Source organism: Pongo pygmaeus, chromosome 11, assembly GCF_028885625.2.
Source record: "Pongo pygmaeus isolate AG05252 chromosome 11, NHGRI_mPonPyg2-v2.0_pri, whole genome shotgun sequence".
NCBI classification, from domain to species: Eukaryota; Metazoa; Chordata; class Mammalia; order Primates; family Hominidae; genus Pongo; species Pongo pygmaeus.
Window position 1 is genome coordinate 78,235,441 of NC_072384.2, and position 27,772 is coordinate 78,263,212.

General features: G+C 41.2%; 1 protein-coding gene across 1 annotated transcript in view; it reads right to left on the reverse strand.

Annotated features, from left to right (window-relative positions):
• The window catches only part of TTN (titin), a 280,445-nt gene that overhangs the window by 32,728 nt on the left and 219,945 nt on the right, over nt 1-27,772 (reverse strand). The window contains exons 307-324 of the mRNA XM_054479293.2: nt 26,451-26,726; nt 26,048-26,347; nt 25,653-25,955; nt 24,975-25,274; nt 24,307-24,594; nt 23,649-23,945; nt 23,258-23,560; nt 22,851-23,156; nt 21,674-21,961; nt 21,291-21,581; nt 20,913-21,200; nt 20,158-20,745; nt 19,966-20,070; nt 19,345-19,542; nt 18,959-19,255; nt 18,280-18,867; nt 17,886-18,188; nt 668-17,773 (exon numbers count right to left, since the gene is read on the reverse strand). Of these exons, the coding sequence (XP_054335268.1) occupies nt 668-17,773; nt 17,886-18,188; nt 18,280-18,867; nt 18,959-19,255; nt 19,345-19,542; nt 19,966-20,070; nt 20,158-20,745; nt 20,913-21,200; nt 21,291-21,581; nt 21,674-21,961; nt 22,851-23,156; nt 23,258-23,560; nt 23,649-23,945; nt 24,307-24,594; nt 24,975-25,274; nt 25,653-25,955; nt 26,048-26,347; nt 26,451-26,726 (22,425 nt within the window). The remainder of the gene's footprint in view (nt 1-667; nt 17,774-17,885; nt 18,189-18,279; nt 18,868-18,958; nt 19,256-19,344; nt 19,543-19,965; nt 20,071-20,157; nt 20,746-20,912; nt 21,201-21,290; nt 21,582-21,673; nt 21,962-22,850; nt 23,157-23,257; nt 23,561-23,648; nt 23,946-24,306; nt 24,595-24,974; nt 25,275-25,652; nt 25,956-26,047; nt 26,348-26,450; nt 26,727-27,772) is intronic.

Consider the following 27,772-nt stretch of genomic DNA (forward strand, 5'->3'; position numbering starts at 1 on the left):
AAAGCATCAAAAGAAAGTGAATAATTATTACAACATTTTTTTAATGTGCATTCTTCATGTATTGTCAAAAGAAAACTTTTAAATGAAGGCCATATTTTTACTTTGATTTTAGTCTTCATTTTTACATAACCCATTTTGCTTCTGAGCCAACCAAGGCTCCCACAAGCTATGTCATTACATGCTATAGCATTCAAATCCAAATTGAGGGTAAAATGACCAGATTAAATGATAAAATTTACTCCAAATTCACCATGGGGATAAAAAAGAGGAACAAGATGAACAAGCTTTTAAAAAACGTTACATACAATTTCTGTACACACACACATGCACATACACACATATGATATATATGTCATACACACATACTATATATATATAATCTGTGTATATATATAAACATGTATACCTACATATATATACAGTTAGATTCAATAATACTTAAATTCAACATATATTATCCAATTTTAGCTACGTAGATTTCTGTTTTTTAATCAATGAAAGACTCTTCACTAGAGATTCCATTTTGTGCCATAGTATGAATAGTTTGGGGTGTGAAGGGTGTGAACCCAAAAGCATTTAAGATGAAATAACGACTAATTGGAATGACTCACACTATTCTAGCAAAATTAATGTGGATATGTAGAATTTCCTTATTCTTAAAACATACCTGTTATTTTTACTCCTTCCTTTGTTTCAGCTGGTATACCAACACCAAACTCATTTTCTCCAGAGACTCTGAAGTAGTAGATAGCTCCTTCTTGTAAATTGGTAACTTTGTAGGAGAGGCGGTTACAGTTGTTGGTCACAGAGACCCACGCTTTCTTGCTGGCCTCACGTTTTTCTATGTGGTAATTCTTCACTGGTGCTCCACCATCGTTTTCAGGAACATCCCAGGATAACACTGCAGACTCTTTGGTTACATCTTGCACAGTAATGTTGGTTGGAGGACCCGGGGTATCTAAAACTTTGACAACTAAGGTCAGTGAAGCAGCACTCAAAACATTCTGAATTGTTAATGTGTACTTTCCAGAGTCATTTCTGTTGGCATTTTCAATGGTCAGTGATGTACGAGAGTCTGTGGTATCAATATAAGCTCTAGTACGGAGGTCAGTGTCTGGCTTACTCCACAAGACATTGGGTACTGGTCTTCCTCGGAAAGGCACAGTCATGGTAAATGAGGCACCAGCCTTGACAATCAAGGTCTTCCTCATTTCACTGTCAATATCAAATAAAGGTTCTTCTTCTCTTTCCTTTGCTATCTGAGGGTCGGAGCTATCACTGGGGTCACTAGCACCAACCTTATTGACAGATTTTACTCTGAAAACATATTCGGTTCCTGTTGTTAGTCCACTTATTGTATATTCTGTCCCTCGTAAGCTCTGAATGGAAGTTTTCCAGTCAGTGTCATCAGATTTTTTGTATTCTACAGTATATCCAGTTATCGGGGCCCCACCATCAAACAGTGGCTTAACCCAGGCAATAGTTATAGTTGTCTTGCCTGAGTCCACAATTTTGGGTTTGGATGGAGGAGATGGTAGGAACACTGGATCTTCTGCCCTAATTAAGGGAGAGGTTTCACTTGGAAGACTTAGGCCAGCAGCATTTTCTGCATAAACACGATATTCATATTCACATCTTTCCCGAAGTCCTGTTGATTTCACTCTCAGATCATAAACTGGTTTTTTGTTTACACGCACCCATCTTAGGCTATTTTTCTCTCGCCTTTCAATTATATATCCAGATATTTCACTACCTCCATCACTCTCGGGTCTTGACCAGCAAAGTGTCATAGATTCTTTGGTCACAGAAGTAATTTCCAAAGACGTGGGTGGACTTGGAACTGTAAATGGATCTAGTGCCTTTACAGCTACACTCTCTAGGGGCTCACCAACACCATATTTATTAACACCAGTTACTCTAAATATATATTCATTGCCTTTGAGTAACTTGGTTACTTTACAGGATGTCATCCGTAACTCTCCTTCACATATTGTCCATGCAAGGTGGCTTGTTTCACGTTTTTCTACGATGTAATAGTCGATATCTGCACCACCATCTTCTTGGGGACGTCCCCAGGAAAGAGAGCATTTCTCAGCAGTGAGGCCATTTATTTCAAGTGGTCCTGCTGGTGGACCAGGCTTATCAAGTACTTTGCAATTAACGGCCACAGACCGAGTGCCGGCAACATTCTTCAGTGTTAGTACATATTGCCCAGTGTCTCGTCTTATACAGTCTTTAACTGTTAACAGAGTATGATTGTCTGTTGAGATGATTTCTGTTCTTGCTCTTTCTTCAATTTCTATACCATCCTTGGCCCAGGAAATTACTGGCAGAGGTCGCCCTGCAATGTCTGCATTTATCTTAAGGACCTCTCCAGCTTTGACAACAATAACGTCTCGGAACTTGACATCCATCATAACTCTCGGAGCCTCAACATCATCTTTAACTATAATAGGTCCAGTGGATTCAGATGGCTCACTAACTGAGTCAGCAGCATTCCTTGCAAAAACCCGGAATTCATAACGCTGATCTTCAGTAAGTTCAGTTACTTCAAAGTATGTTTCTTGTATATTAGTATAATTGCACTTCAGCCACCGGCCATCTGGTAGTTCTCTGCGTTCAACAATGTATCCTGTGATCTTAGCTCCACCATCATAATGTGGTTTAGACCATTTAAGTGACACTGATTTTCTTGTGATATTTGTAACTTCAGGTTGTCCAGGAGGGTCACAAGGATCTCTTGCAGGGACTGGTTCACAAGATTTACTGCATTTACCAATTCCAGCAATATTTTCAGCATATACACGATACTCATACATCAGTCCTTCATCAAGGCCAGAGACTTTCATTTGAGTATCAGCAATGAGGATTTTATTTGCTTTTGACCAAAGAATGCTGCTTCTTTCTTTATACTCAAGATGATAGCCAATTACTCGACTTCCTCCATCATTAACTGGCACTTGCCAGGTTACAAGCATGGTAGATTTTGTGGCATGCACAACTTTAGGAGTACCAGGAGGACCTGGGGGACTGAATGGATACTCTGCAACAACAGCTGAAGATTCACTGTAGGAGCTCTTTCCATAGCGGTTTTCTGCACAAACACGGAACTGATACTCACTTCCTGTTGTCAGGCGAACTATTTTAATGGATGTTCTTGCAACTGCTTGTGAAACTATGTGCCATGTTGTAGAGGTGGTTTCTTTCTTTTCAACGATGTAATTGCTAATTTGGCAGCCACCATCATATTCTGGAGGATTCCAAGAAATTGTTATGCTGTCACAACTAACCTCATCAATACGTATAGGACCTGGAGGTCCTGGTCTGTCAAGGACAATTATAGTAATAGGAACTGTTATGGATCCAGCACTGTTTGAAACACATAATTCATAAGTTCCAACATCTTCCCTTGAAGCTTCCTTAATAGATAGTGATGTTACAGTCTTTGAAGAAGAAACATTGACTCTAGTTGTCTCTTTAAGAGTCTGACCATCTTTTTTCCAGTTCACAGAAGCTTGAGGTCTTCCTTTGAATGGCACATCAATCTTAAGTTGTTCTCTAGCCTTTACATTGTAAGTATGGAAAGGAAGCTCAACTGAAGGCTTTATTTCAATATCCTTTGCAATTACTGGCACCCCAAGTTGTCTTGGATCACTTCTTCCCTTTTCATTAACTGCAGCTACCCGGAAGACATACTCTTCTCCTGCAGTTAAGCCAGATATAGTTGCTTCTAGAGTCTTAACTTGTGTGCAGGTGCTCCACTTTTCACTCCCTTTAGTCTGCATTTCAACCACATAACCAGTAATTTTGCTGCCGCCATCACTTTCTGGTTTCTCCCACTTAATTGTAGCTGTATTACGGGTCACATCAACAAGAGTTACTCTTCCAGGTGGGAGGGGTGGTTCAGACACTTTAACGGGTTCTGTTGTTTCAGCTGGCAAACCAATCCCATATTCATTGGAAGCCAAGACTCGGAAGTAGTAAGAACATCCTTCTTGTAGATTTTCAATTCTGAAAGTAGTTTTAGTGCAATTATTTGTAACAGTAGCATAGGCTTTTCTTGTAGTTTCTCGTTTTTCGACAATGTAGTTTGTAATCTTAGCTCCACCATCAATAAGTGGTGGTTCCCAGGACAACGTCACTGAGTCTTTCTTCACTTCTCTTACAGTCAAATTCACAGGGGCACTTGGTGAGTCAAGAACTCTGACATTAACAAAAGCTGTTTTGGAGCCACTATTATTTTCTAATGTCAGATTATACCGACCACTGTCAAATCTGGTAACATTATCAATCACCAACATTGTAAATGAGCTGGTCACCTCGATCTGAGCCCTGTCAGTGAGAATGCCTTCTGCCTTTTCCCATTTAACTTCGGGTTCTGGTCGACCTTTGATAGTGACAAATAAGCGTAAAGTAGCACTTGCACGCAGAACGACCACCTTTCTGAGATCAGCATCGAGTTCTATTTCTGGTGGCTCTATCCTCTCCTGAGCAACCACTGAACCAGGTAGAGTTGCAGGTTCACCTACACCTTCAGAATTGATGGCACAAATACGGAAGTTATATTCAGTATTTTCTTTAAGCTTGGTCACTGTGAACTGCTTTCCTTGTAATCCTGTTGGTGGAGTGCAGGTTGTCCATTCATCCGCAGCAGCTTCTTTGACCTCTACAACATAGCCTTTAACAGGTGCACCACCATCATAAATTGGCTTACTCCATGCCAGGGAGACAGAAGATCTGGAAGTGTCCGTCACTTTTGGATTGCTTGGTGGACCTGGTGGATACAAGGCATCACATGCACGGTAGAAAACAGATGGCTCACTAGGTTCTCCCACACCAGCTGCATTTTCAGCAGCAACTCTGAATTCATAGGAATGGCCTTCGGTAAGACCAGTTACCCTGAGCCGGAGATCCGTTAATGTTTTCTTGTTGCACTTGGTCCATCTAACGCCTTCCTTATCTCGTTTTTCAAGAATGTAGCCCTCAATTTCAGCACCTCCATCGTCTACTGGGCGTGCCCATGTTACTACCATAGAATCTTTGGTGATTGCTGAGACCTCAGGTGTTGAGGGAGGACCTGGTGGCTTATAAGGATTACAGGCCATAACAGGCCCAGATTCCAAGGGCTCTCCAATTCCGTATTTATTCACAGCCATGACACGGAAAATGTACTCATTACCAGGAAGAAGTTTAGTAACTTTGTAGTTAAGGGCCTGTACCTCAGTTGAAACCTGGGTCCAAGAGAGTCGGCTTGTCTCCCTCTTTTCAATGATGTAATGTGAAATATTAGCACCACCATCTTGCAAAGGTGGGTTCCATGCCAGGTAACATTTTTCCGCAGTAACTCCAGTAACTTTCAGAGGCCCTTCAGGAGGCCCTGGCCTGTCAAGTACCTTTACAGTGATGGGTATAGACTTTGTACCACCAACATTGCTGAGTTTCAGAATATATTGTCCTCCATCAGTCCGTATACAGTCTTTGACAACAAGAGTTGTTTTCTGAATAGTAGATTTAATTTCCATTCTAGCAGCTGTTTCTTCAAGTTCTTTTCCATCTTTTGACCAAACAACATCAGGTATAGGTTTGCCACGGATGTCGGCTTCAAGAACAAAAGTCTCTCCTGCATGAACAACGATGACATCTTTATATTTTGGATCCAGAGAGGCATTTGGTGCATCAATTTCATCTCTTGCAGTAATGGCACCACTACTTTCAGATGGTTCACTGAAGTTTCCAGCTGCATTTCTTGCAATTACTCTAAATTCATATCTTTGGTCTTCTACAAGTCCACTCACTGTAAATTCAGTTTCTAATACGTTAGTAAAGCTGGCTTTCATCCAGCGGCCATCAGGTAGATCTTTCTTTTCTACAATATAACCTGTTATTTTGCTACCACCATCATAGGCAGGTTTCTTCCATTTCAGTGTGACATTGTTTCTTGTAATAACAATGGCTTCAGGGCGACCAGGTGGGTCACATGGATCACGAGCAACAAAGCATTCTGACACTTTGCTAGGCTTGCCAATGCCAACAATATTTTCAGCAGAAACTTTGAACTCATACTCAAGGCCCTCATCAAGCCCAGTTGTTTTGAATTTGGTGTCCTGAATGGGGGTCTTATTTAACTTGACCCATAAAATACTGTTCTTTTCTTTCTGTTCAAGATGGTAGCCAATAATTTTGGTGCCTCCATCATTAACTGGCTCATGCCATTGCACAAGCATCTGATCTTTTGAGATTGATGTCACAAAAGGAGTTCCAGGTGGTCCAGGTTCTTTAAATGGATATTGTACAATAACTGGCTTAGAATCCAGTGGGGCACTTTTTCCATACCTGTTTTCAGCAAAAATTCTAAACTGGTACTCCGTGCCTGTTTTCAGTTTGGTTATTTTAATTGTTGTTCTTGCAACTGTTGCTGATACCATGTGCCAAGTGGTGGTGGTTGTATCTCGCTTCTCTACAATGTAGTTGCTTATTTGGCAGCCACCAGTATAGGCTGGAGGTTCCCAAGATATGACTACAAAGTCTGCACTAACTTCATCAAACCGAACTGGGCCAACTGGAGGTCCAGGCTTTTCTAAAACGATAACACTGAGATTTTCTGTTGCTGTGCCTGCACTATTTGTTGCTGTTACGGTGTATTTTCCAAAGTCATCTTTGTTACCTTCTTTAATGTGCAAAACAGTTGAGGTAGCTGTTTCTTCAACGTTTACTCTTGTTGTCTGTTTAAGAGGCTCACCATCTTTGACCCAAGAAATGTTAGGTCTTGGTCGGCCTATAACTGGAATTTCTATTTTAAGATCTTCTCCAGCTTGGATACTATATGTGTTAAATGGTAACTTTAAACTAGGCTGTATAGTCAAGTCCTTGGCTATGACAGGAACACCCAACACTCTTGGATCGCTTTTTCCTTTCTCGTTATAAGCCTTGACACGGAACTGATATTCTTGTCCAGAACTCAAACCAGTAACAACTGCATTACAGACTTTGGATTCAGCCACAGTGCTCCATTTTTCAGTTCCTTTGGGCTGCATTTCAACAACGTACCCCAGGACTCTGCTACCGCCATCATGTTCAGGTTTCTCCCACATAAGTGATGCACTGGTCTGGGACACATCAGTGAGTGTAACCTTTCCTGGTGGGGAAGGAGGTTCAGCAGCTTTCACGGCATCAACAGTTTCCACTGGAACACCAACTCCAAATTCATTTTCAGCCATGACTCTGAAGTAATAAATGGCTCCTTCTGTAAGATTTTCCACTTTAAAACTTGTTTTGCTGCATTTACTACTCACATTAGCATATGCTTTTCTGGTTGACTCACGTTTGTCAATCACATAGTTCTTGACCTTTGCCCCTCCATCAATGATGGGTGGCTCCCATACCAGGAAGACAGAATCTTTTCTCACTTCTTTGACTGCCAAATTCTGTGGTGGTCCTGGAGTGTCAAGAACTTTCACAGTTACAAAAGCAGACTTTGATCCACTGCTGTTTTCCAACTTAAGAATGTATTTTCCAGCATCATTTCTATCACAGTTATCTATTGATAGTTGGGTATAGCTTATTCCCTTTTCAATTTGGACCTTATCTGTGAATTCACCTTCCTCTCGAGACCAAGTGATCTCAGGCGTTGGACGACCTTTGAATGGAATGTGAATTCTGGCAGATCCACCAGCTCTTACAACAATTCCTTTTCTTAATTCGGAGTCAAGGTCAAGTTCAGGTGCTTCAAGTTTATCTTCTGGTTTCACAGTACCAGGAACTGATGTAGCCTCACCTAAACCAACTTTGTTGAGGGCACAGACTCGTATTTTATACTCTTGGTGTTCAGTGAGTTTTGAAATTTCAAATCGAGTGACTCTCAGGCCGGTCTGTGGAGTAACTATTTGCCATTCTTCTTCATCTGCTTTACAGATTTCTACTACATATCCCAGGATCTCACTGCCACCATCATAGATGGGTTTACCCCAGGCAAGTGTGATTGAATTTTTAGTGGTGTCTACAATGTGTGCATTGGTAGGTGGGCCAGGTTTGAACACAGGATCACAGGCTTTATAATAAACTGTAGCTGGACTTGGTTCCCCAACTCCAGCAGCATTTTCTGCAGAGACCCTGAATTCATACTCATGATCTTCTGTTAATCCTGTCACTCTTAGACGCAAATCTGTAATGCGGCGTTTATTACATTTTATCCATCGAATGCCACTTCTGTCTCTTTTCTCTACAATGTAACCAATAATTTCACTTCCACCATCACTATCTGGACGGTTCCAACAGACGGTCATGGAGTCTTTGGCAATATTTGTGACTTCCAAGCTTTTTGGTGGTCCAGGAAGCACAAATGGATTTTTCATTAGTACTGGTGCAGATTCCAAAGGCTCTCCAACACCATATTTGTTGACAGCCATTATACGGAAAATATATTCATTACCTTCTAAGAGTTTGGTAACTTTCAGAGAATTGGTCACAACTTCTGAAGCAACAACAGTCCAGGCAAGTCGACTGGTTTCTCGCTTTTCAACAACATAGTGAGAAATGTCACTGCCACCATCTTGAAGTGGTGGAGACCATGTTAAAGAGCATTTTTCAGAAGTGACTCCAGTAACCTGGACTGGCCCTTCTGGAGGTCCTGGTCTATCTAATACTTTTACATTTACTGGGAATGACTTAGAACCTGCAACATTGGAAGCTCTTAAAATATACTGCCCACCATCAATTCTAATTGCATCTTTTACAATAAGTAAAGCCTTGAAATCTGTGTTCTTTATTTCACATCTAGCAGATTCTTCAATTTCCTTATCTCCTCTTAACCACTCAATGGTAGGTAGGGGCTTTCCGTGGACATCAGCCTCAAGTCTGAATGTTTCTCCAGCATTTACCACAATTGTGTCTCTGAATTTTGGATCCATTGAAATTCTTGGGAGTTCAACCTCATCCTTGGCAGTTATTGGTCCAGTACTGTCAGAGGGTTTACTTATTGCACCAGCTGCATTCTTTGCAATGACTCTGAATTCATATCTTTGATCTTCAGTAAGACCTGACACAGTAAATTGACTTTCAATGACATTTGTAAAGCTGGCTTTCATCCAACGACCATCAGGCAAATCACGTTTCTCTACAATGTAGCCTGTAATCATACTTCCACCATCATATACAGGTTTGGTCCACTGTAAAGTGATTTCATTTCTTTTAACCATTATTGGTTCTGGGGTTCCTGGTGGGTCACAGGGATCTCTGGCTACATAGCATTCAGAAATCTTGCTTGCTTTGCCTACACCAACAATATTTTCAGCATACACTCTGAATTCATATTCAATGCCTTCTTCAAGATTCTGTGCTTTGAATTGGGTGTCATGAATAATAGTTTTGTTGACCTTTGTCCACAAAATACTGTTTCTTTCTTTTCTTTCCAGGTGGTAACCTATGACTGGGCTTCCACCATTGTTGACTGGTTCATGCCACTGTATGACCATGGAGTCTTTGGAAATGGCTGTGGCAAATGGTGTACCTGGAGGGCCTGGTTCTTTGTAGGGATATTGAGCTACAATTGGGTCAGACTCTAAGGCAAAGCTTTGTCCATATCTGTTTTCGGCAAATATTCTAAATTGGTATTCTGTACCAGTTTTCAGTTTGGTCACTTTGAGTGTAGTTCTAGCAACAGTAGCAGAAACAGCATCCCATACTGTGGTGGTTGTATCTCTTTTCTGAACAATGTAGTTGGTGATTTGGCAGCCCCCTGTATATAATGGAGGGTTCCAAGATAATGTAATACTTTCAGCACTGACGTCATCAAATTTAACAGGTCCTTTTGGAGGATCAGGTTTATCTAGAGTTACAATTTCGATGGATGCTGTCTTCTGACCAACAACATTGGCAACTGTGATTCCATATTGTCCACCATCATCCTTATGAGTTTCTTTAATACTGAGTGTGGTGAGATCCAGTGAATCAGTAACATTGATTCTTGTGGTCTGCTTCAGTGGGAGACCATCTTTAGTCCAGGTAATGGTTGGCTTAGGACGTCCAGAAATTGGCACTTCTATTTTCAAATCTTGGCCAACCTGTACACTGTAACTATTGAATGCAGGTTTTACATCTGGCTCAATTACCAGATCTTTGGCAACTATTGGAACTGCAAGGGACCGAGGATCACTTCTCCCCTTTTCATTTACAGCAACAACTCTAAAAAGATATTCTTCCCCTTGAGTTAGGTTGGTAATTACTGCCTCAAGAGACTTTACTCGAGCACACTCTGACCATTTCTCACTGTGTTTAGCTTGCATTTCCACAATATACTGAATGATTTTACTGCCACCATCATGTTCAGGTTTTGTCCAACTCAGAGAGACACTGTTTCTGGTGACATCATCCACAGTTATTTTTCCAGGAGGTTGTGGGACTTCTGCAACCTTAATTGGATCAGCAGTCTGGGCAGGAAGGCCAATACCATACTCATTCTCAGCTGTGACTCTAAAGTAATAACTGCAACCTTCTTGGAGCTGATCAATTTTCCAAGAATTCTTATGGCAATTAGTTACAACAGCAGCATATGATTTTCTTGTGGCTTCACGTTTCTCAACAATGTAATTTTTTATTTTGGATCCCCCATCCAACAAAGGAGGTTCCCATGTGATTGATACTGAGTCTTTGGTGATTTCTGTGACTTTCAGGTTAACAGGTGGACTTGGCGTGTCCAGAACTCTCACAGTAACAAAGGCAGACTTTGTTCCACTGCTGTTTTCTAATGTAAGCGTATATTTTCCACTATCATATCGGTTGACATTGTCAAGAACAAGAGAGGTGAAACTGCTAGTGACATCAATTATAGCTGCATCTCGGATTTCACCATCCATCTTTCCCCATTTAACTTCTGGTGTAGGACGACCTTTTATAGGAACAAATAACCTTAAGGAGCCACCTGCCCTTATATTTATGATTTTCCTTAGTTCTAGGTCAAGATCAATGTCTGGTGCTTCCAATTTTTCTTCAACTATAATAGGTCCAGGGACATCAGCATGTTCTCCAACTCCAGCTTTATTAATAGCACAGATACGGAAGTTGTATTCATGCTTTTCCAACAGCTTCTCTACTTCTATGTTTGTTTTATTAATTCCTGTTGGTGGAGTGCACATTGTCCATTCACCAACACTCACATCACATTTTTCAACAATGTATCCTTGGATTTCACAGCCACCATCATATATTGGTTTGCTCCAAGAAAGGAATACTGAAGATCTGGTAATATCTATGACTTTGGGGTTGTTTGGGGGTCCTGGTTTATAAACAGGATCACAAGCCTTTTGGTAAGCAGAAGGAGGGCTTGGTTCACTAAGTCCAGCAGCATTCTCAGCAGAAACTCTGAACTCATAATTGTGATTTTCTATGAGTCCAGTTACTCTCAGGCGCAACTCTCCAATCAGACGCTTATGGCATCTTGTCCATCTAATGCCTTCTTTATCCCGTTTCTCAAGAACATATCCAAGAATTTCACTACCACCATCAGATGCTGGTCTTTCCCATACAACAATCATTGAGTCCTTGGTCACTGTTGTGACTTCTGGAGCTTTTGGTGCATCTGGTACTACAAATGGATTCTTGGCAATTACTGGCTCAGATTCAAGAGGTTCACCAACACCATATTTGTTTACCGCCATTATACGGAAAGTATATTCATTGCCTTCAAGAAGCTTAGTAACCTTGCAGCTGAGAGTCTGCACATTGGCATCAACCACAGTCCAAACTAAGCGGCTGGTTTCTCTCCTTTCCACAATATAATTTATGATATCACTCCCACCATCCTGAAGTGGGGGTTTCCAAGCTAGTGTGCATTTTTCTGCTGTAACTCCGGAGATAACAACAGGTCCTTCAGGTGGCCCTGGTCTATCAAGAACCTTGACATTCACAGTAACTGATCTCTCTCCTGCAACATTTTTGGCCTTCAGTATGTAATTTCCACTGTCGACACGTACTGCATCTTTTACACTGAGACTGGTGGCAAAGTCAGTGCTCTTTATTTCTAATCGAGCTGTGTTTGAAAGCTCCTGATCACCTTTTATCCACTGAATGGTTGGTATTGGTTTGCCATAAATATCTGCATCAACCTTGAATGATTCACCAGCATGAACCACGATTGTGTCTTTGTATTTTGGATCCATACTTATTCGTGGTGGATCTACCTCATCTCTAGCTGTTATTGCTCCTGTGCTTTCTGAAGGCTCACTAAACACTCCTGCGGCATTTCGGGCTATAACCCGGAACTCATATCTGTGATCTTCAACTAGGCCAGTTACTTCAAAATGAGTGTCAATAATATTTGTAAAACTGGCTTTCATCCAACGGCCCTCAGGTAATTCTTTCTTCTCAACAATATAACCAGTGATCTTGCTTCCACCATCATAGGTGGGTTTCTTCCACTGAAGAGTCACAGAATTCCTTGTGACAATGATTGCCTCTGGCCGTCCTGGTGGATCGCATGGGTCACGAGCCACATAACATTCTGATACTTTACTCGGCTTGCCAATGCCCACGATGTTCTCTGCAGAGACTCTAAATTCATATTCAACACCTTCTTCAAGGCCAGTTGTCTTAAACTTGGTTTGAGGAATAGGTGTTTTATTCAACTTAACCCAGAGGATGCTATTTCTTTCCTTGCGTTCTAGATGATAGCCAATGACTCTGCTTCCTCCGTCACTGACTGGCTCATTCCATTGTACTTCCATGCTGTCCCTGGAGGACAGTGTGACAAGTGGAGTGCCAGGAGGACCAGGAACTTTGAATGGATATTGGGCTACAGTAGGCTCTGAATTGAGGTAGGTACTCTTTCCATATCTGTTTTCAGCTGCAATTCTAAACTGATATTCACATCCAGTCTTCAGTCTGCAAGCCTTTATTGTTGTCCTTGCAACTGTAGCTGATACAATTTGCCAGGTGGTTGTGGAAGTGTCCCGTTTCTCAACAATGTAATTATTGATAGAACTTCCACCATCATACTTGGGTGGGCCCCAGGAAAGAGTAATACTATCAGCTGTCACTTCATCCATTTTAACTGGTCCAGTTGGAGGCCCTGGTTTGTCAAGAATGATAACATTAAGGGTTTCAGTAGCTTCACCAGCTGAGTTAGTCAGTTTAACCACATAATGGCCAACATCTTCTCGGCAGGCGTCCTTTATTGTCAGTAGTGAATTATTTTCTGTGCTCTCTGCATTTACTCTAGTTGTCTGCTTCAGTGGTACCTCATCTTTATGCCATGTTACAGCTGGGGTAGGGCGGCCAATGAATGGAACATCAACTTTTAGGTCTTCACCTGCCAGTACAGTGAAAGTATTGAACAGGAGTTTGAAGGCTGGTGGAATGACAAGATCTTTGGCAATCACTGGCACACTCAGTTGTCTAGGATCACTGATGCCCTTTTCATTCTGAGCTGAAACACGGAAAGAGTATTCTTCACCCTGAATTAATCCAGTGATAGTGGCTTCAGTGACCTTGACTGTGGCACACGTGGCCCATTTGTCACTGCCTTTGCTCTGCATCTCCACAATGTAGCCTAGAATTCGGCTGCCTCCATCATGTTCTGGTTTCTCCCAAGAGAGTGACACACTATTTCTTGTGACATCCATCAAAGTTATTTTTCCTGGAGGAAGAGGTCGTTCTGATGCTTTCACAGATTCCGCGGTCTCAGCAGGCAGCCCAATGCCATATTCATTTTCTGCGAGAACCCTGAAATAGTAGCTACAGCCTTCTTGAAGCTGGTCTACCTTCCAGGAAGTCTTGTGGCAGTTTGTTGCAACAGTTGAATATGCTTTTCTTGTTGATTCCCGCTTTTCAACAATATAGTTCTTGATTTTTGAACCTCCATCAAGGAGAGGTGGGTCCCATGTGAGTGTGACAGATGTCTTAGTGACCTCTTTTACCTTCAGATCCTGTGGAGGGCCTGGTGTATCGAGAACTCTAACATTGACAAATGCAGACTTGCTGCCTGAACTATTTTCTACAGTTAGTATATATTTGCCACTGTCAAATCTGTTTACATTTCCAACAATAAGCAGGGTGTAAGAGCTTGTGGATTCGATGCTAGCTTTATCTAAAGATTCTCCGTGTTCCCGGGCCCACTTCACCTCAGGTGCAGGCCTTCCTTTGATTGGAACAAAAAGTCTCAGGGTGCAGCAGGCCCTTATAGTAACAACTTTGCGCAGGTCAGCATCCAGTTCAATTTCTGGCGGCAGCATTCTGTCTTCAGCCTTTGGAGTTCCAGGAACAAGGGCAGGTTCCCCAAGTCCTTCGGAATTCATGGCATAGATGCGGATCTTATATTCCTGATTCTCTGTGAGGCCAGTGATAGTATATGAAGTTGCCTTGAGTCCTGCTGGTGGAGTGACAATCTGCCATTCATCTTCCTCTGGCAGGGCAATCTCAACCATATACCCAGTGATTTCTGAACCACCATCATAGATAGGTTTATTCCAAGCGATTGAAATGGATGATCTGCTTGTATCTAGAACACGTGGGTTACCTGGTGGTCCAGGTTTAAACACAGTGTCACAAGCCTTGTAAAATGGACTGGTAGGACTTGGTGCACTAATTCCAGCAGCATTTTCAGCCATAATCCGGAACTCATATTCATGTCCTTCTGTCAGTCCAGACACTTTATATCTTAAATCAGTAAGAGTTTTTTTGTTGCATTTAATCCAGCGTTGGCCAGCTTTATCATGCCGTTCCACAATATAATTGATGATTTCACTTCCACCATCAGAATCAGGATGTCCCCAGCAGACAACCATTGAATCTTTAGTAATAGTTGTCACTTCAGGGTTTTTGGGCGGATCAGGGGGTCCATAAGGATTCACTGCAAGCACAGGCTCTGATTCCAGTGGCTCTCCCACTCCATATTTATTTACAGCCATGACACGGAATATGTATTCATTGCCTTTCAAGAGTTTAGTGACCTTTAGCTTTGTTACTTGGACTTCTGAGGCTACATTTGTCCATGCCAATCTGCTGGTTTCACGTTTCTGTACTATGTAGTGATCAATTTTGGCACCTCCATCATCCAGTGGAGGCAACCATGATAGTACACACTTTTCTGATGTCACTTCAGTTACAGCCAAAGGTCCTTCAGGTGGGCCCGGTCTGTCAAGAACTTTGACATTGAAAATGTGTTTAGCAAAGCCACCAGGATTAGTCGCTGTAAGGGTATAGGCACCACTGTCCCTTCTTGTTGAATCTTTGTTTACCAGATTAGTAGAGAAATCTGCAATTTTTATTTCTAACTTTGCTGTGCCTTCCAGCTCTTTTCCGTCTTTGGTCCATTCCATTGTTGGAGGTGGGCGGCCTGAAACATCAGCTTCCAGTCTGAATGCTTCACCTGCTTTTAATATAACCGTGTCCTTAAATTTAACATCCACCTTTATCTTTGGTGCTTCAACATCATCCCTGCAAGTGATAGCATCAGATGGCTCAGATGGTGGACTGATGGCACCTGCAGCATTTTTGGCGATCACACGGAATTCATATGCAGCATCTTCTGTTAGGCCACTGACTGTAAATTCATTCTCCAAAATGTTGCTGAAGTTGGCCTTCAGCCACCGTCCATTAGGAAGGTCTCTCTTTTCAACGATATAACTGGTAATTTTAAAGCCCCCAGTATATTCAGGCTTAGCCCATGTAAGTGTCACCGTGTGTCTTGTAATATTTAGAGGTACTGGTTTTCCAGGTGGGTCAATGGGATCCAGAGCCAACATAGGCTCCGATGGCTTGCTTGGCTTGCTTTTGCCTGCCATGTTTTCTGCAATCACCCGGAATTCATAAGCAATACCATCTGTAAGTCCACTCGATTTGAAAATGTTGCCTGGTACTAAAGCTTTGCTCACAGTCTGCCAGAGAATACCATTTCGATCTTTTCTTTCAATGTGATATCCTAAAATGGGGCTTCCACCATCAGAAAGTGGCTCATGCCAGCTAATTGTCATTGAATCCTTGGTAACTGCAGTTACCTGAGGGGTACCAGGAGGTCCAGGAACCTTAAATGGATAGTTGGCAACTATACATGCTGATGTGATGCCTGGTCCAACTCCATATCTATTCTGAGCTTTTACACGGAACTGATACTCTAATCCAGTAGTAAGGCGGGTGGCTTTATAGGTAGTACGTATAACGGTGGTTGCCAACTCAACCCAGGTAGTACTGTCAGTCTGCCGCATTTCCACTACATAGTTGCTTATTGGTACACCACCGTCATTCTCAGGGGGGTCCCAAGAGAAGGTTACAAAATCAGATGAAACTTCATCAAATTTGATTGGTCCAGTAGGTGGCCCTGGGATATCATGGACTTGAATGGTGATGACATCACCAACCTCTCCTACAATGTTCCTTGCTGTTAATGGATAGGGCCCACTATCACTTCTGACACACTCATTGATATTCAAAATGGTTGAAGTCGCTGTGGTTTCAAAATTAACTCTCTGTGTCTGTTTAAGAAATTGGTCTCCTTTTTTCCATGTCACTGTGGGCTTCGGTCGACCAAGCACTGGAATTTCAACTTTGATGTTGTCACCAGCTTTGGCAATGACCAGTTTCTGATAGATGCCACGGAGATCCAGCTCTGGAAGCATTGTCTGCTCCTTGACAATGACGGGTCTGCTTTCTCTAGGGGCACTTCTCCCCGCGCTGTTCACTGCCATCACTTGGAAGGTGTATTCCTCTCCTTCAGTTAGATTCCTCACAACACATTCTAACCCTTTCACGGTTGTGATGTGGGTCCACTGGTCAGAGCCTTTTCTTTGGGCTTCAATCACATAGCCAGTGATCTTGCTGCCACCATCGTGTTTGGGCTTAGGCCATGCCAGGCTGACGGTGCTCTTAGTTATGTCCATGATGTTAAGGCTGTCTGGTGGAGATGGTGCTTCAGAGGCTTTTACAGGCTCTGTAGTTTCTGTTGGCTCACCAATTCCATATTCATTCTCTGCCATCACTCTGAAGAAATATTCACACCCTTCAGACAAGCCGGTAACTTTATATGTGCATTTATGGCACTTAGTGGTGGCTGTGGAATAAGATTTCCGTGTTGCTTCACGTTTCTCCACAATGTAGTTTGTTATACGTGAGCCTCCATCTATCAGAGGGAGGTCCCAGTGCAGGGTGACACTGTCCTTTGTGATGTCTGTAGGCCGCAGGTTGAGGACTGGGCCTGGCGTGTCCAAGACTCTGACGTTCACAAAGCCACTTTTCTTCCCAGCCGGGTTTTCAATGGTCATGACAAATTTACCGGTATCATATCTGTTACATTCTGGGATAATCAGAAGAGTAAATGATTCCGTATTTTCAATGTTGGCTCGGTTTTTCAGGTTGATGTTATCTTTGGTCCATGTCACTTCAGGAGCAGGACGACCTTTAATTGGCACAAATATTCTAATACTGAGTCCTGCTCTAACAACAAGTGTTCTTCGAAGCTCAGCATCTAGTTCAAAATCAGGAGCCATTTCCCGTTCTACGATTTCAACATCTGGAATCACCGCTGGCTCCCCAACACCTGCATCGTTGATGGCACTGATTCTAAAGTTGTATTTTTCTTTAGTCTGAAGATCAGGAACAACGAACTGAGTGATTCTGAGGGCAGTTCCTGTGGTATCTTTTATCCAGGCCTCGTCTCCTACTTTTTGATGCTCCACGACATAGCCAGTGATTTCAAGTCCACCGTCATAATGAGGCTTGCCCCATGCCAAAGAAGCAGATTTCTTGGTAGTATCAGTGACGTGCGGATTTGAAGGTGGTCCTGGAGGATCTGAAAAAGAAACAAAGACACAAAAGTATATATTCAGAGTTTGGCTTTTGGATAATTTAGATAAAATATTGGCACTCTGGAATGAACGGTGTTGAAAAAGACAAATACTAACATGCTGCATCTTTCATCAGAACAGAATTTGAAGCCTCACTGGGTGGACCAATTCCTGCTCTGTTTTCTGCACTGACACGGAATTCGTAGGTGCTTCCTTCTTGCAGTCCTGTTACTTTGCATCTGAGATCGGAAACTGGTGTTTTTATTGCTCTCACCCATCGCAGGCTTTTCTTTTCTCTCCTTTCTACATGATATCCTGTAATTTCGCTGCCACCATCATCCACTGGCCTTTTCCAGCTGACAGTGGCAGTGTTCTTAGTGACATTTGATACCTCTGGTTTTTCAGGAGGGCCAGGGGGACCTGAAAAGGAAGCAAATTTATTAGAAATCCATGATTTTGTAAACTCTGCTATAAATGTTTCCATGTCAATTCCTTCACATGCTCTACATACCAAATCTGTCTACCATTTTGACAGGTTCAGACTGTATAGGTTCTCCTTTGCCATAGTGGTTTACAGCTGAGACCCGGAAGATGTACTCATTTCCTTGGATAAGTTTGGTTGCCACATGCCTGCAAGACTGAATATCTTCAGAAACCACTGTCCACAAAAGTCGGCTGGTTTCTCTCTTTTCAAGTATATAGGACTTAATTGGTGAGCCGCCATCTTCCAAGGGAGGTGTCCATGTAAGTGTTGCTTTTTCAGCAGAAACATTACTGATTTCAATAGGACCTGGGGGACCAGGTACATCAAGGACTGTTACCTTCACATGTTCCTCCTTCGTGCCAAAAGGATTGGTAGCAGTGATGGTGTATTCACCGGCATCTTTTCTAGTGGCATACTTGATAGTAAGCATGGAAGATGTTGGGGTTGAAGTTATCTGAGTGATATCTGTTGGTCTAATATCTTTTCCTGCCTTGGACCAACTTGATTTTGGAAGGGGTTTGCCAAGAATGCTAATGGCATTCAAAACAATGGTATCCCCTGCTTTAATTGTTAGCCCATCTTTTATTGTGGGATCAAGGACAATTGTTGGTGCCTCTGCAAAGAAAAAAATACATTTTAATCAGAAAAGGAAGGAGGCTTAATTTGCCTTAAAAAAAAAGGTACATAAAAAGTAAAATGGACCTACCATATTCATCCTTGCAAATAATGGTGTCTGTACTTTCTGATGGAGCACTGATAGCACCTGCTGTATTCTTTGCTCTAATTCTGAATTCATATTTTCCACCCTCAACAAGGTCAGTTACAGTAAAAGCACATTCTGGGACATTAACATGGTTGGCTTTCATCCAAGACTTCGAAGGTAGATCTCGCTTCTCCACTATATATCCAGTTAACTTATGACCACCGTCATATTTAGGTTCAGTCCAAATGAGAGTCACTGAATTCCTTGTTACATTAATAACCTCAGGTTTCCCAGGAGGATCTAAAACATAAAAACAAAACCAGTCAAACAAATACTAGTTTTCTTCATGTAAAACATGCACCTGGGTTTTTCTTCATATAATGACTTACCAATCGGGTCCAGTGCCACGACAGGCTCTGATGGTAGGCTTGGCTTGCCCACACCTGCTAAATTGATTGCCATAACTCGGAATTCATATTCAAGACCTTCAGTTAATCCTGTCACTTTAAAGTCTCTCATCCTTATCGGAGTCTTGTTAGCTCTCTTCCACAAAAGGCTGTTTCTTTCCTTGAACTCGAGATGATACCCTACAAAAGACCCAGGGATGTATCAAGTATAAATGCAGCTTGATTTTACAATATGTATGTGTTGCCCAAATTATTTATACATATCCATATATATTGAACAAGTAATAATTCTTGCTAGTATCTATACTTTTATTACCCAAGCATAGTGCCATTTTTTTTCTTCTTGGAATATGCATAGTTGTTGTCTTTTTTGGTGAACAATTTTAACTTACAAAAATAGATATTATAATTAAGAAATACTTTATTAACTATTACATTAGGAGATTTTCAATAAAATTAAACATTAACCATATGTACTGAAAGAAAAACACATTTCTATATAAGCAGATAATGTTATCGATAAGCACATATTCAACTGTTCTCAGGGAAATATTTGTGAGGAATCTTGATGTAAAAGCTGTAGGATAAGAACAAACAAAATACCTGTAATTGGAGAGCCACCAGTTTTCTTGGGGTCAGTCCAAGTTAGAGATACTGAATCGTGTCTGACATCCACAATATTGGGAGGTGGGGGAGCATCAGGCACATCTAGAAAAAAGTAGATAATGCAGGATTTATAATAAGCCTCCTCAAAACCGTGTTTCGCTTTACATCTTCTGAATTTAAGACACTTACCAAATGGATGTCTTGCAACAATTGGCTCCGATTTCAGGCCTTCCCCCACACCGTATTTATTTTCGGCACTGACCCTGAAGGTGTATTCCATGCCCTCATGAAGTCTGGTTACTCTAAAGGTGGTTTTCTGGACAGCCGAGGCGCACGTCACCCACTTGTTGTTCACAGAATCCCTCTTCTCTAGGATATAGTTGGTGATTTCAGAACCTCCATCATCCTTTGGAGGAGCCCACTTTAAGGTCATGGCTTCTGCTGTGACTTCATCAAATTTGATTGGTCCAGTAGGGATGCCAGGCTTGCCAACAACCTTTATGGAGATAGTTCCTTCCTTGGTGCCAGCAACATTCTTAAGTGTGATTGTGTATTTTCCAGCATCAGATTTTTGGCAATCGTACACTATAAGAGTTGTGTTAACTGCAGATGACTCAACACTGACTCTAGTGTCAGTTGCTAGAGGATCTTCTCCTTTCTTCCAGGAGACTGATGGAGCTGGCTTGCCTTTTATGGGGATCTTAAGCCGGAAGTTGCTGTTTTCTTTAGCCAAGTAGCACAAATCAGGTAGACCCTTTAAGTCAAGATCAGGAGCCACTGTAAAATAGCAGAGATAAATGACTGTTATTTTTAAGGCCAGGAAATTAACTTTTTCACATAGTTCTAGCTTTTAACGGATTTTTAGATAAGCTAGTGAGTAGGACACAAGAGTGCATTTTCGACGACAATAAAGGAAAAATGAAGATGTGTGGATAGAGCCTTACCAACATCATCCCTTGCCACAACAGTGATTTCGCTTGGGGTTCCTTCTCCATTTTCATTCTCAGCACTCACTCTGAAGGTATATTCCTTCCCTTCAGTCAAATCTTTTGCAGAGTACTGTAGGCTTAAAGATTTCATAACTCGTTGCCACTTATTTTCTTCAGTCAGGAAATCAACTACATATCCAATAATCCGACTTCCACCATCACTATGAGGCTTTTTCCAGCCAATGCTACAAGATGACTTAGTTACAGACCTCACTTTCAGGTCCACAACTGGTCCAGGAGTTTCTAAAGCAAAGGAGAAATGATAAGTGTAAGCACCATATAACAAAGGAAGGATGTAACTCAAAATGATGGGATGATGGTTCATTTGCTTACGGGAAGCTTTGACAGCATCACGAGTTTCACCGGGATCACCAATGCCATACTCATTTTCAGCAAACACTCGGAAGAAGTAGGATTTTCCCTCCTCCAAATTAGGTACTCTGAAACTTGTTTTGGAGCACTCAGTTGTCACTGTAGACCAGGATTTCCTCTCTGCATCACGTTTTTGTACCACATAGTTTATGATGGGGCTTCCACCATCAATAATGGGAGGCTCCCAGGTAACATAAGCAGAGTCTTTGGATATTTCCTTAACAGTCACATTGACAGGTGGCCCAGGAGTATCTGGATAAATAGTAGGTAAATAAGAAATGAATGTGTAAAAAATACATAAGCTATTTTAAAATATATATGATTCTTTTTTGAAATAGACTTACCAAGCACTTTCACAACAATGGCATATTCCTTTTTACCACAGCTGTTCTCCAGGGTTAAGATATATTTTCCTGCATCATATTTGTTCACATTTTCACAGCGCAAGAAAGTGTCAAAGTCAGTTGACTTTATGTCCAGTCCAATCCTGTCTCTCAGATTGACATTTGGTTTAGACCAAGTAATCTTTGGAGGTGGGCGTCCTTTTACTGGTACATATAGTCTCATGGTAACTCCAGCACGTAATATGAGTGTCTTCCTTAAGTCCGCATCAAGTTCTCCCTCAGGTGGAACTGTTTAATTTTGAGTGAAGAAGTTAAATAAAAATTTAATAGTCAAATGTATTTCCAGGGACTGGCCTTATCACTCCTAAAATGCATTTATTTTCTAGAGCTGATTTCTTGTTCTTTAAAACTTCCTTAATACAATCCTCAAAACCATTTTTCTGTTCTGTACTAATTGTTGATCTTTACATTTTCCACTATGCTTTAGGCTTAACCAGGTTTTCACCCCGGAGGATCTGTACCTCCTCTTTCATGAGCCTTATGTACTCTGAAATGCTACATTTATTAAAAGGAAAGTAGACGATTGATTTTTGGCTCCCTTTCATTCTTGTTTTTTCCTTTCTATATTCCATGAAGGTATTCTGCCACATATTCTAGCTCTCTTTATTATTTCATAGTAGGAAGAAAAGTACCTGGAGGGTGACATATAATATCAAGTAATTCAAATAAAGGGGAAATTATCATGGAGAATAAGCAAATAGAAGAAATAAGAAGAAGGGAAATTAAGATGGAGAGCCCACCAATCACATACTTAGGGAGATGGTGGATTGGAAAACAGAAACCCTAAGAATAATAAATAGCTCACTACTTAGTTAAAAGGCCTCTTTATTCCTAAAATAAAATTCTTACATTCCAATAAAATTCTCTCATTTCATGTCTTTTGAAGACATGAAATTCTTATATATATGAAAAGCTTTTCAAAACCACAAATCATGTGCATTTGATTTGCCTGTTCCACAATATCGTAAAGTACCCACCCAGCTCTCCTAAAAAGTACTCTTGGAGTTACCAACTCTACACCTTGTTAATAAATTAATCTACCTAAGGGAGTTCTATTCTCCCTCTTAGAATGTGATTAATAAGAAAAGCCTTATGTATTCCCCCTGGTAATACTTACTTAAGATGTCCTTGGGATAGTGTTTATCTGGCACATCACTGGGGTCACTGTATCCAATCTTATTAACGGCATACACACGGAATTGATATTGTGTGTCTTCCATCAGGCCAGTAACCTCAAAGCGGGTTTTCTGTAGATTCTGTGGTAAGTTGCACCTCACCCAGTTATCGGAGTCAGCCCGTTTTACTTCAACGAGATAACCAATGATAGGGCTGCCGCCGTCATAGGCTGGCTTGCCCCAAGATAGACTCACGGAGCTACGAGTTGTATCATATACTTTAGGGAAAGCCGGTGGGCCAGGAGGATCTGAGAATAAATAATGATAGGAAATTTTCATTAAAACCTCCTTCCTGGGTGTTTAATGCTGCTTTTAACACAGGATGTGGAACTCGTTCATGAACACTTACACTGTGGGTCCCGAGCATAAGCGGCCTTGGATGCGTCACTGGGTTTGCCTGGTCCAGCTTTATTTATAGCTGTAACACGGAACTCATATTCGGTACCTTCTTGAAGACCTGTTGCTTTTAATGTTCTTTCTATAATAGGTTTTCTGTTGACCTTAGTCCAGTTAACTGCCTGGGTTTCCCGCTTTTCAAGCAAATAGCCAGTGATGGGTGAGCCGCCATCATCTGCTGGTGGCTTCCAGCTGACTGTCATGTGATCTTTGGTTATGTTGCTAATAACAGGAGGATCACAGCGTCCTGGTGGGTCTGCAGAAATTGATTGAAAAGTTAATTTCCCAGGCTAAAAGGTAATATTTAAAAAATCAAATGAAAAACCACCGGGAAATGTTCCTACCGTATGGGTTTTTGGCAATTGCTGGTTCAGTGAAGACTGGATCGCCTACTCCATATTTATTTTCAGCACAAATACGGAACTGATACTCATGGCCCTCTATAAGTTTCTCCACGCTGCAGCTGGTGATAGGCACAGTTGCAGAGACTTGAGCCCAGTTGGGCCTGCTTGTTTCACGTTTGTCAACAATATAGTTGGTGATTTCTGAGCCTCCATCTTCAAGAGGCGGTTCCCAAGAAAGCATTGCACGATCTGAATACATTTTGTTGATTTTAACAGATGCTGGAGGACCAGGTTTATCTGAAAGAATAAGGAAGAAGAGTGAAGTATTTCACTAAAATATGTGGAATGGGGAATGAGTATAGAGTAGAGGTCTGGAGACCTGGGCTGCAGTCTTTCTATTGCCAATTTCCTATATGACCTAGGAGGTTAGTTAATTTTTTAGAATCTTAGTTTCTTCATTTGTAAAATTAGGTAATTGAAATATGTGATTTCTAAAGCTCTTTTTAACTCTAAAACATGGTTCTATCATAAGAATAATTCTGTGCATAGGAAATATACATTAGAATATGTATGTCTTCTCCCACATTATTTTGTAAATCCTATTTACATCCCATTATCCAAAGTAAAATATGGGATTCCAATGAAGTTTATTAGTTACCTAACACTTTAAGTTTAATGGTGGCTGATTTAGAACCACTTGAATTTTCAGCAGTAATGGTATAGTCTCCTGAGTCCTTCCGGTTCACGCTGAATAGCTCCAAGGTGCACAGATTCCGCTGCATGGCCATCTTTATGCCTTCTGCTGGTTTTAGCAGTGTGCCATCTTTCTTCCAAGAAACCGTTGGCATTGGTTTACCAAAAACAGTAGCATCCAAGCAGACATTAGTTCCAGCTTTCACAGTAAGCAAAGATTTCATAGCCACACTCAGATCTATCCTGGGAGGGACTGGAAGGAAATAAGATAAAGGACTTTAATATATGCAAAGCCATATTATGTAATCCTTATTAATAATAGTGGGAAATTCATATGCTGCCTCTTTCAAGAATGGAATTTTAGTGTTATTTCATTTTGTTTATTTTTAATAGACAAATAATAACTGCATTATTGAATAACTATTGAAATTATATAGTTGCCACAGTTGTGTATCCTGCTTTTTAGTTTACCATGTTATTATGATTCTCCATAATCATAATGTTTGTGTCTATATACAAAACATCATTTTAATTTTCCTTTTTTCCTTAGGTGTATATTTAATTTTTTATTAGGAAAAATGACCATCATGAATGCTGTTACATCTTTGCCTATAATACTCAGCAGAATCTTACCATTTTCTGCGAGGATAGTCACTGGATCAGAAGGTTCAGAAGGTGGGCTAATGTTTACCGCAGTCCTGGCAATAGCTCTAAATTGATACTGAGCTTTCTCTTCTAGGCCAGTAGCTGTGTACTCTTCCTGGGGAATCTGGTGAGGTGCAGTATTGCACCGTACCCATTTATCACCAGGAAGTTTGCAAGCTTCTACGAAATAGCCAATAATTTTACTGCCTCCATCATGCTTTGGACGAGCCCAGATCAGAGATACAGTACTCTTGGTGACATCAATAGCTTCAGGTTTCCCAGGAGGATCTAAAACAAAAAGAGGTACACTCACCATTTATCTTACCAACAGAAGTTTAAACTTCCATATTTCACATTATCATCCCTGCTGCTAAGTAACAAGCTCAACACAATGACAATTATCCCATTTTAATAACCGTCCAACTAGTATGCACTTTTGAGTCCTTGCTGTATGCTTTAAAGGAAATTATATGTCCTTTTCTTTTTTTAATATGTCATCTTCATTGTAAGAGATAGAACATATTCTTAAATGGGAGTTGTAATCTTCAGATCTCTACTACTGTCTATGTCTTGGAGTCCAAATCTTAGACTCCGAGATTTAAATGTGCCTCCATAACACTAAAACAACAACAACAACAACAACAATAAAAAAATCCCAAAACTTACCAACTGGCATTCTTGCAGTTACATATTCTGTGGGTTTACTGGGTGGGCTGGATCCAGCTTTGTTTAGGGCATAGATTCTGAATGAATACTCCAGACCTTCTACAAGGCCAGCACAAGGATATTCAGTTGACCGGACAAGAGTTTCATTGGCTTTCACCCACAGCAAACTGTTTCTTTCCTTGCGTTCAATTAGATAACCAATAATGGGGCTCCCTCCATCACTGTCTGGTCTGTCCCAAGCAACAAAAATGCAGTCCTTGTTGACTTTGGTGACTCGTGCATTCTTTGGTTCACTAGGAACACCTGGAGATGAAGACAAGGAAAATGTCAGTTTCTACATTAAGTAACAAACTAGAAAGAAAACATAACTTTTTTTCTCCTTCACAAAAACATACCAAATGGGAACTGCGCAACCATCTTTGGAGATGTGAGAGGCTCTGAAATGCCAAATCGGTTTTCAGCACGGACCCGGAAGATGTACTCCTGGCCTGGGATGAGCTTTCCAACCCTGCAGGAAGTTTTTGTGACTGAAGCTAGAGCCGTGACCCAGTCACCTCGGCTTACATCACACTTCTCCACTATATAATTGGTGATGTTACTGCCTCCGTCCTCCAGAGGGATGTGCCATGACAGGGAGCAAGCATCAGCGTCTATATCAGAAATGTCAAATGGAGGCTGAGGGGGGCCGGGGGCATCTGCATGAACCAAGAGGAAAGAAATGTAAGAACAAGGATTTGATGCATACAAATGTTTCTGAGCTTCATATTTAGATGGCCGTTTGTCTAATACTTAACTTACCCATGACTACAACTTTGATTTTCTGAGTGTCTGTCCCAGAACTGTTCTCTGCTGTAAGGCTGTAGTAACCACTGTCTTTCCTAGTCACATCTTTTATGATCAGAATTGAAGAGCTGTCTGCTTTATGCACTGCCAGGTGGCTGGATGTGACAACTTCATCTTCTCCTTTTTTCCATTTACAGGTGGGATGAGGCTTTCCATACACATGGGCTTCAATTCGGAGTTTTTTCCCAGCTTTGATAGTAATTTGCTCTGGCATAAGGATCTTTGGTGGCACTGAAAGTAAAATGAAAAGATATTAATTTTGGGAAGGTGGTTAAGTTTCTTCTGGTGAAGAACTATACTGGTGCAAATTAATGCTTGTATGGTACCAATGTTTTTTTTAATATATACTTTAAGTTCTGGGATACATGTGCAGAATGTGCAGGCTTGTTACATAGGTATACACGTGCCATGGTGATTTGCTGCACCCATCAACATATCATCTACATTAGGTATTTCTCCTAATGCTATCCCTCCCCTAGCCCCCCAGCCCCCTGACAGGCCCCAGTGTGTGATGCTCCCCTCCCTGTGTCCATGTGTTTTCATTGTTCAGCTCCCACTTATGAGTAAGAACATGTGGTGTTTGGTTTTCTCTTCTTGTGTTAGTTTGCTGAGAATGATGGTTTCCAGCTTCATCCATGTCCCTGCAAAGGACATGAACTCATCCTTTTTTATGGCTGCGTAGTATTCTGTGGTGTAAATGTGGTGCCACATTTTCTTTATCCAGTCTATCACTGATGGGCATTTGGGTTGGTTCCAAGTCTTTGCTATTGTGAACAGTGCCACAATAAACATACATGTGCATGTGCCTTTATAGTAGAATGAGTTATAATCCTTTGGGTATATACCCAGTAATGAGATTGCTGGGTCAAATGGTATTTCTGGTTCTAGATCCTTGAGGAATCACCACACTGTCTTCCATAATGGTTGAACTAATTTACACTCCCACCAACAGTGTAAAAGCTTTCCTATTTCTCCACATCCTCTCCAGCACCTGTTGTTTCCTGACTTTTTAATGATCACCATTCTAACTGGTGTGAGATAGTATCTCATTGTGGTTTTGATTTGCATTTCTCTAATGACCAGTGATGATGAGCTTTTTTTCTTATGTTTGTTGTACAGCCAATATTTTTAAAAACACAGAATAGTGTAGAAAACATAAGAATGCACATGATAATGAATGGGTATTGTTTCAGGAAATGTTTTTTAGTTATATATGTGTTTGTGTAAGTTTATTTACTGTGTGTTTTTGGCCCGCTCACGTGTTTGAAAGCCACTGT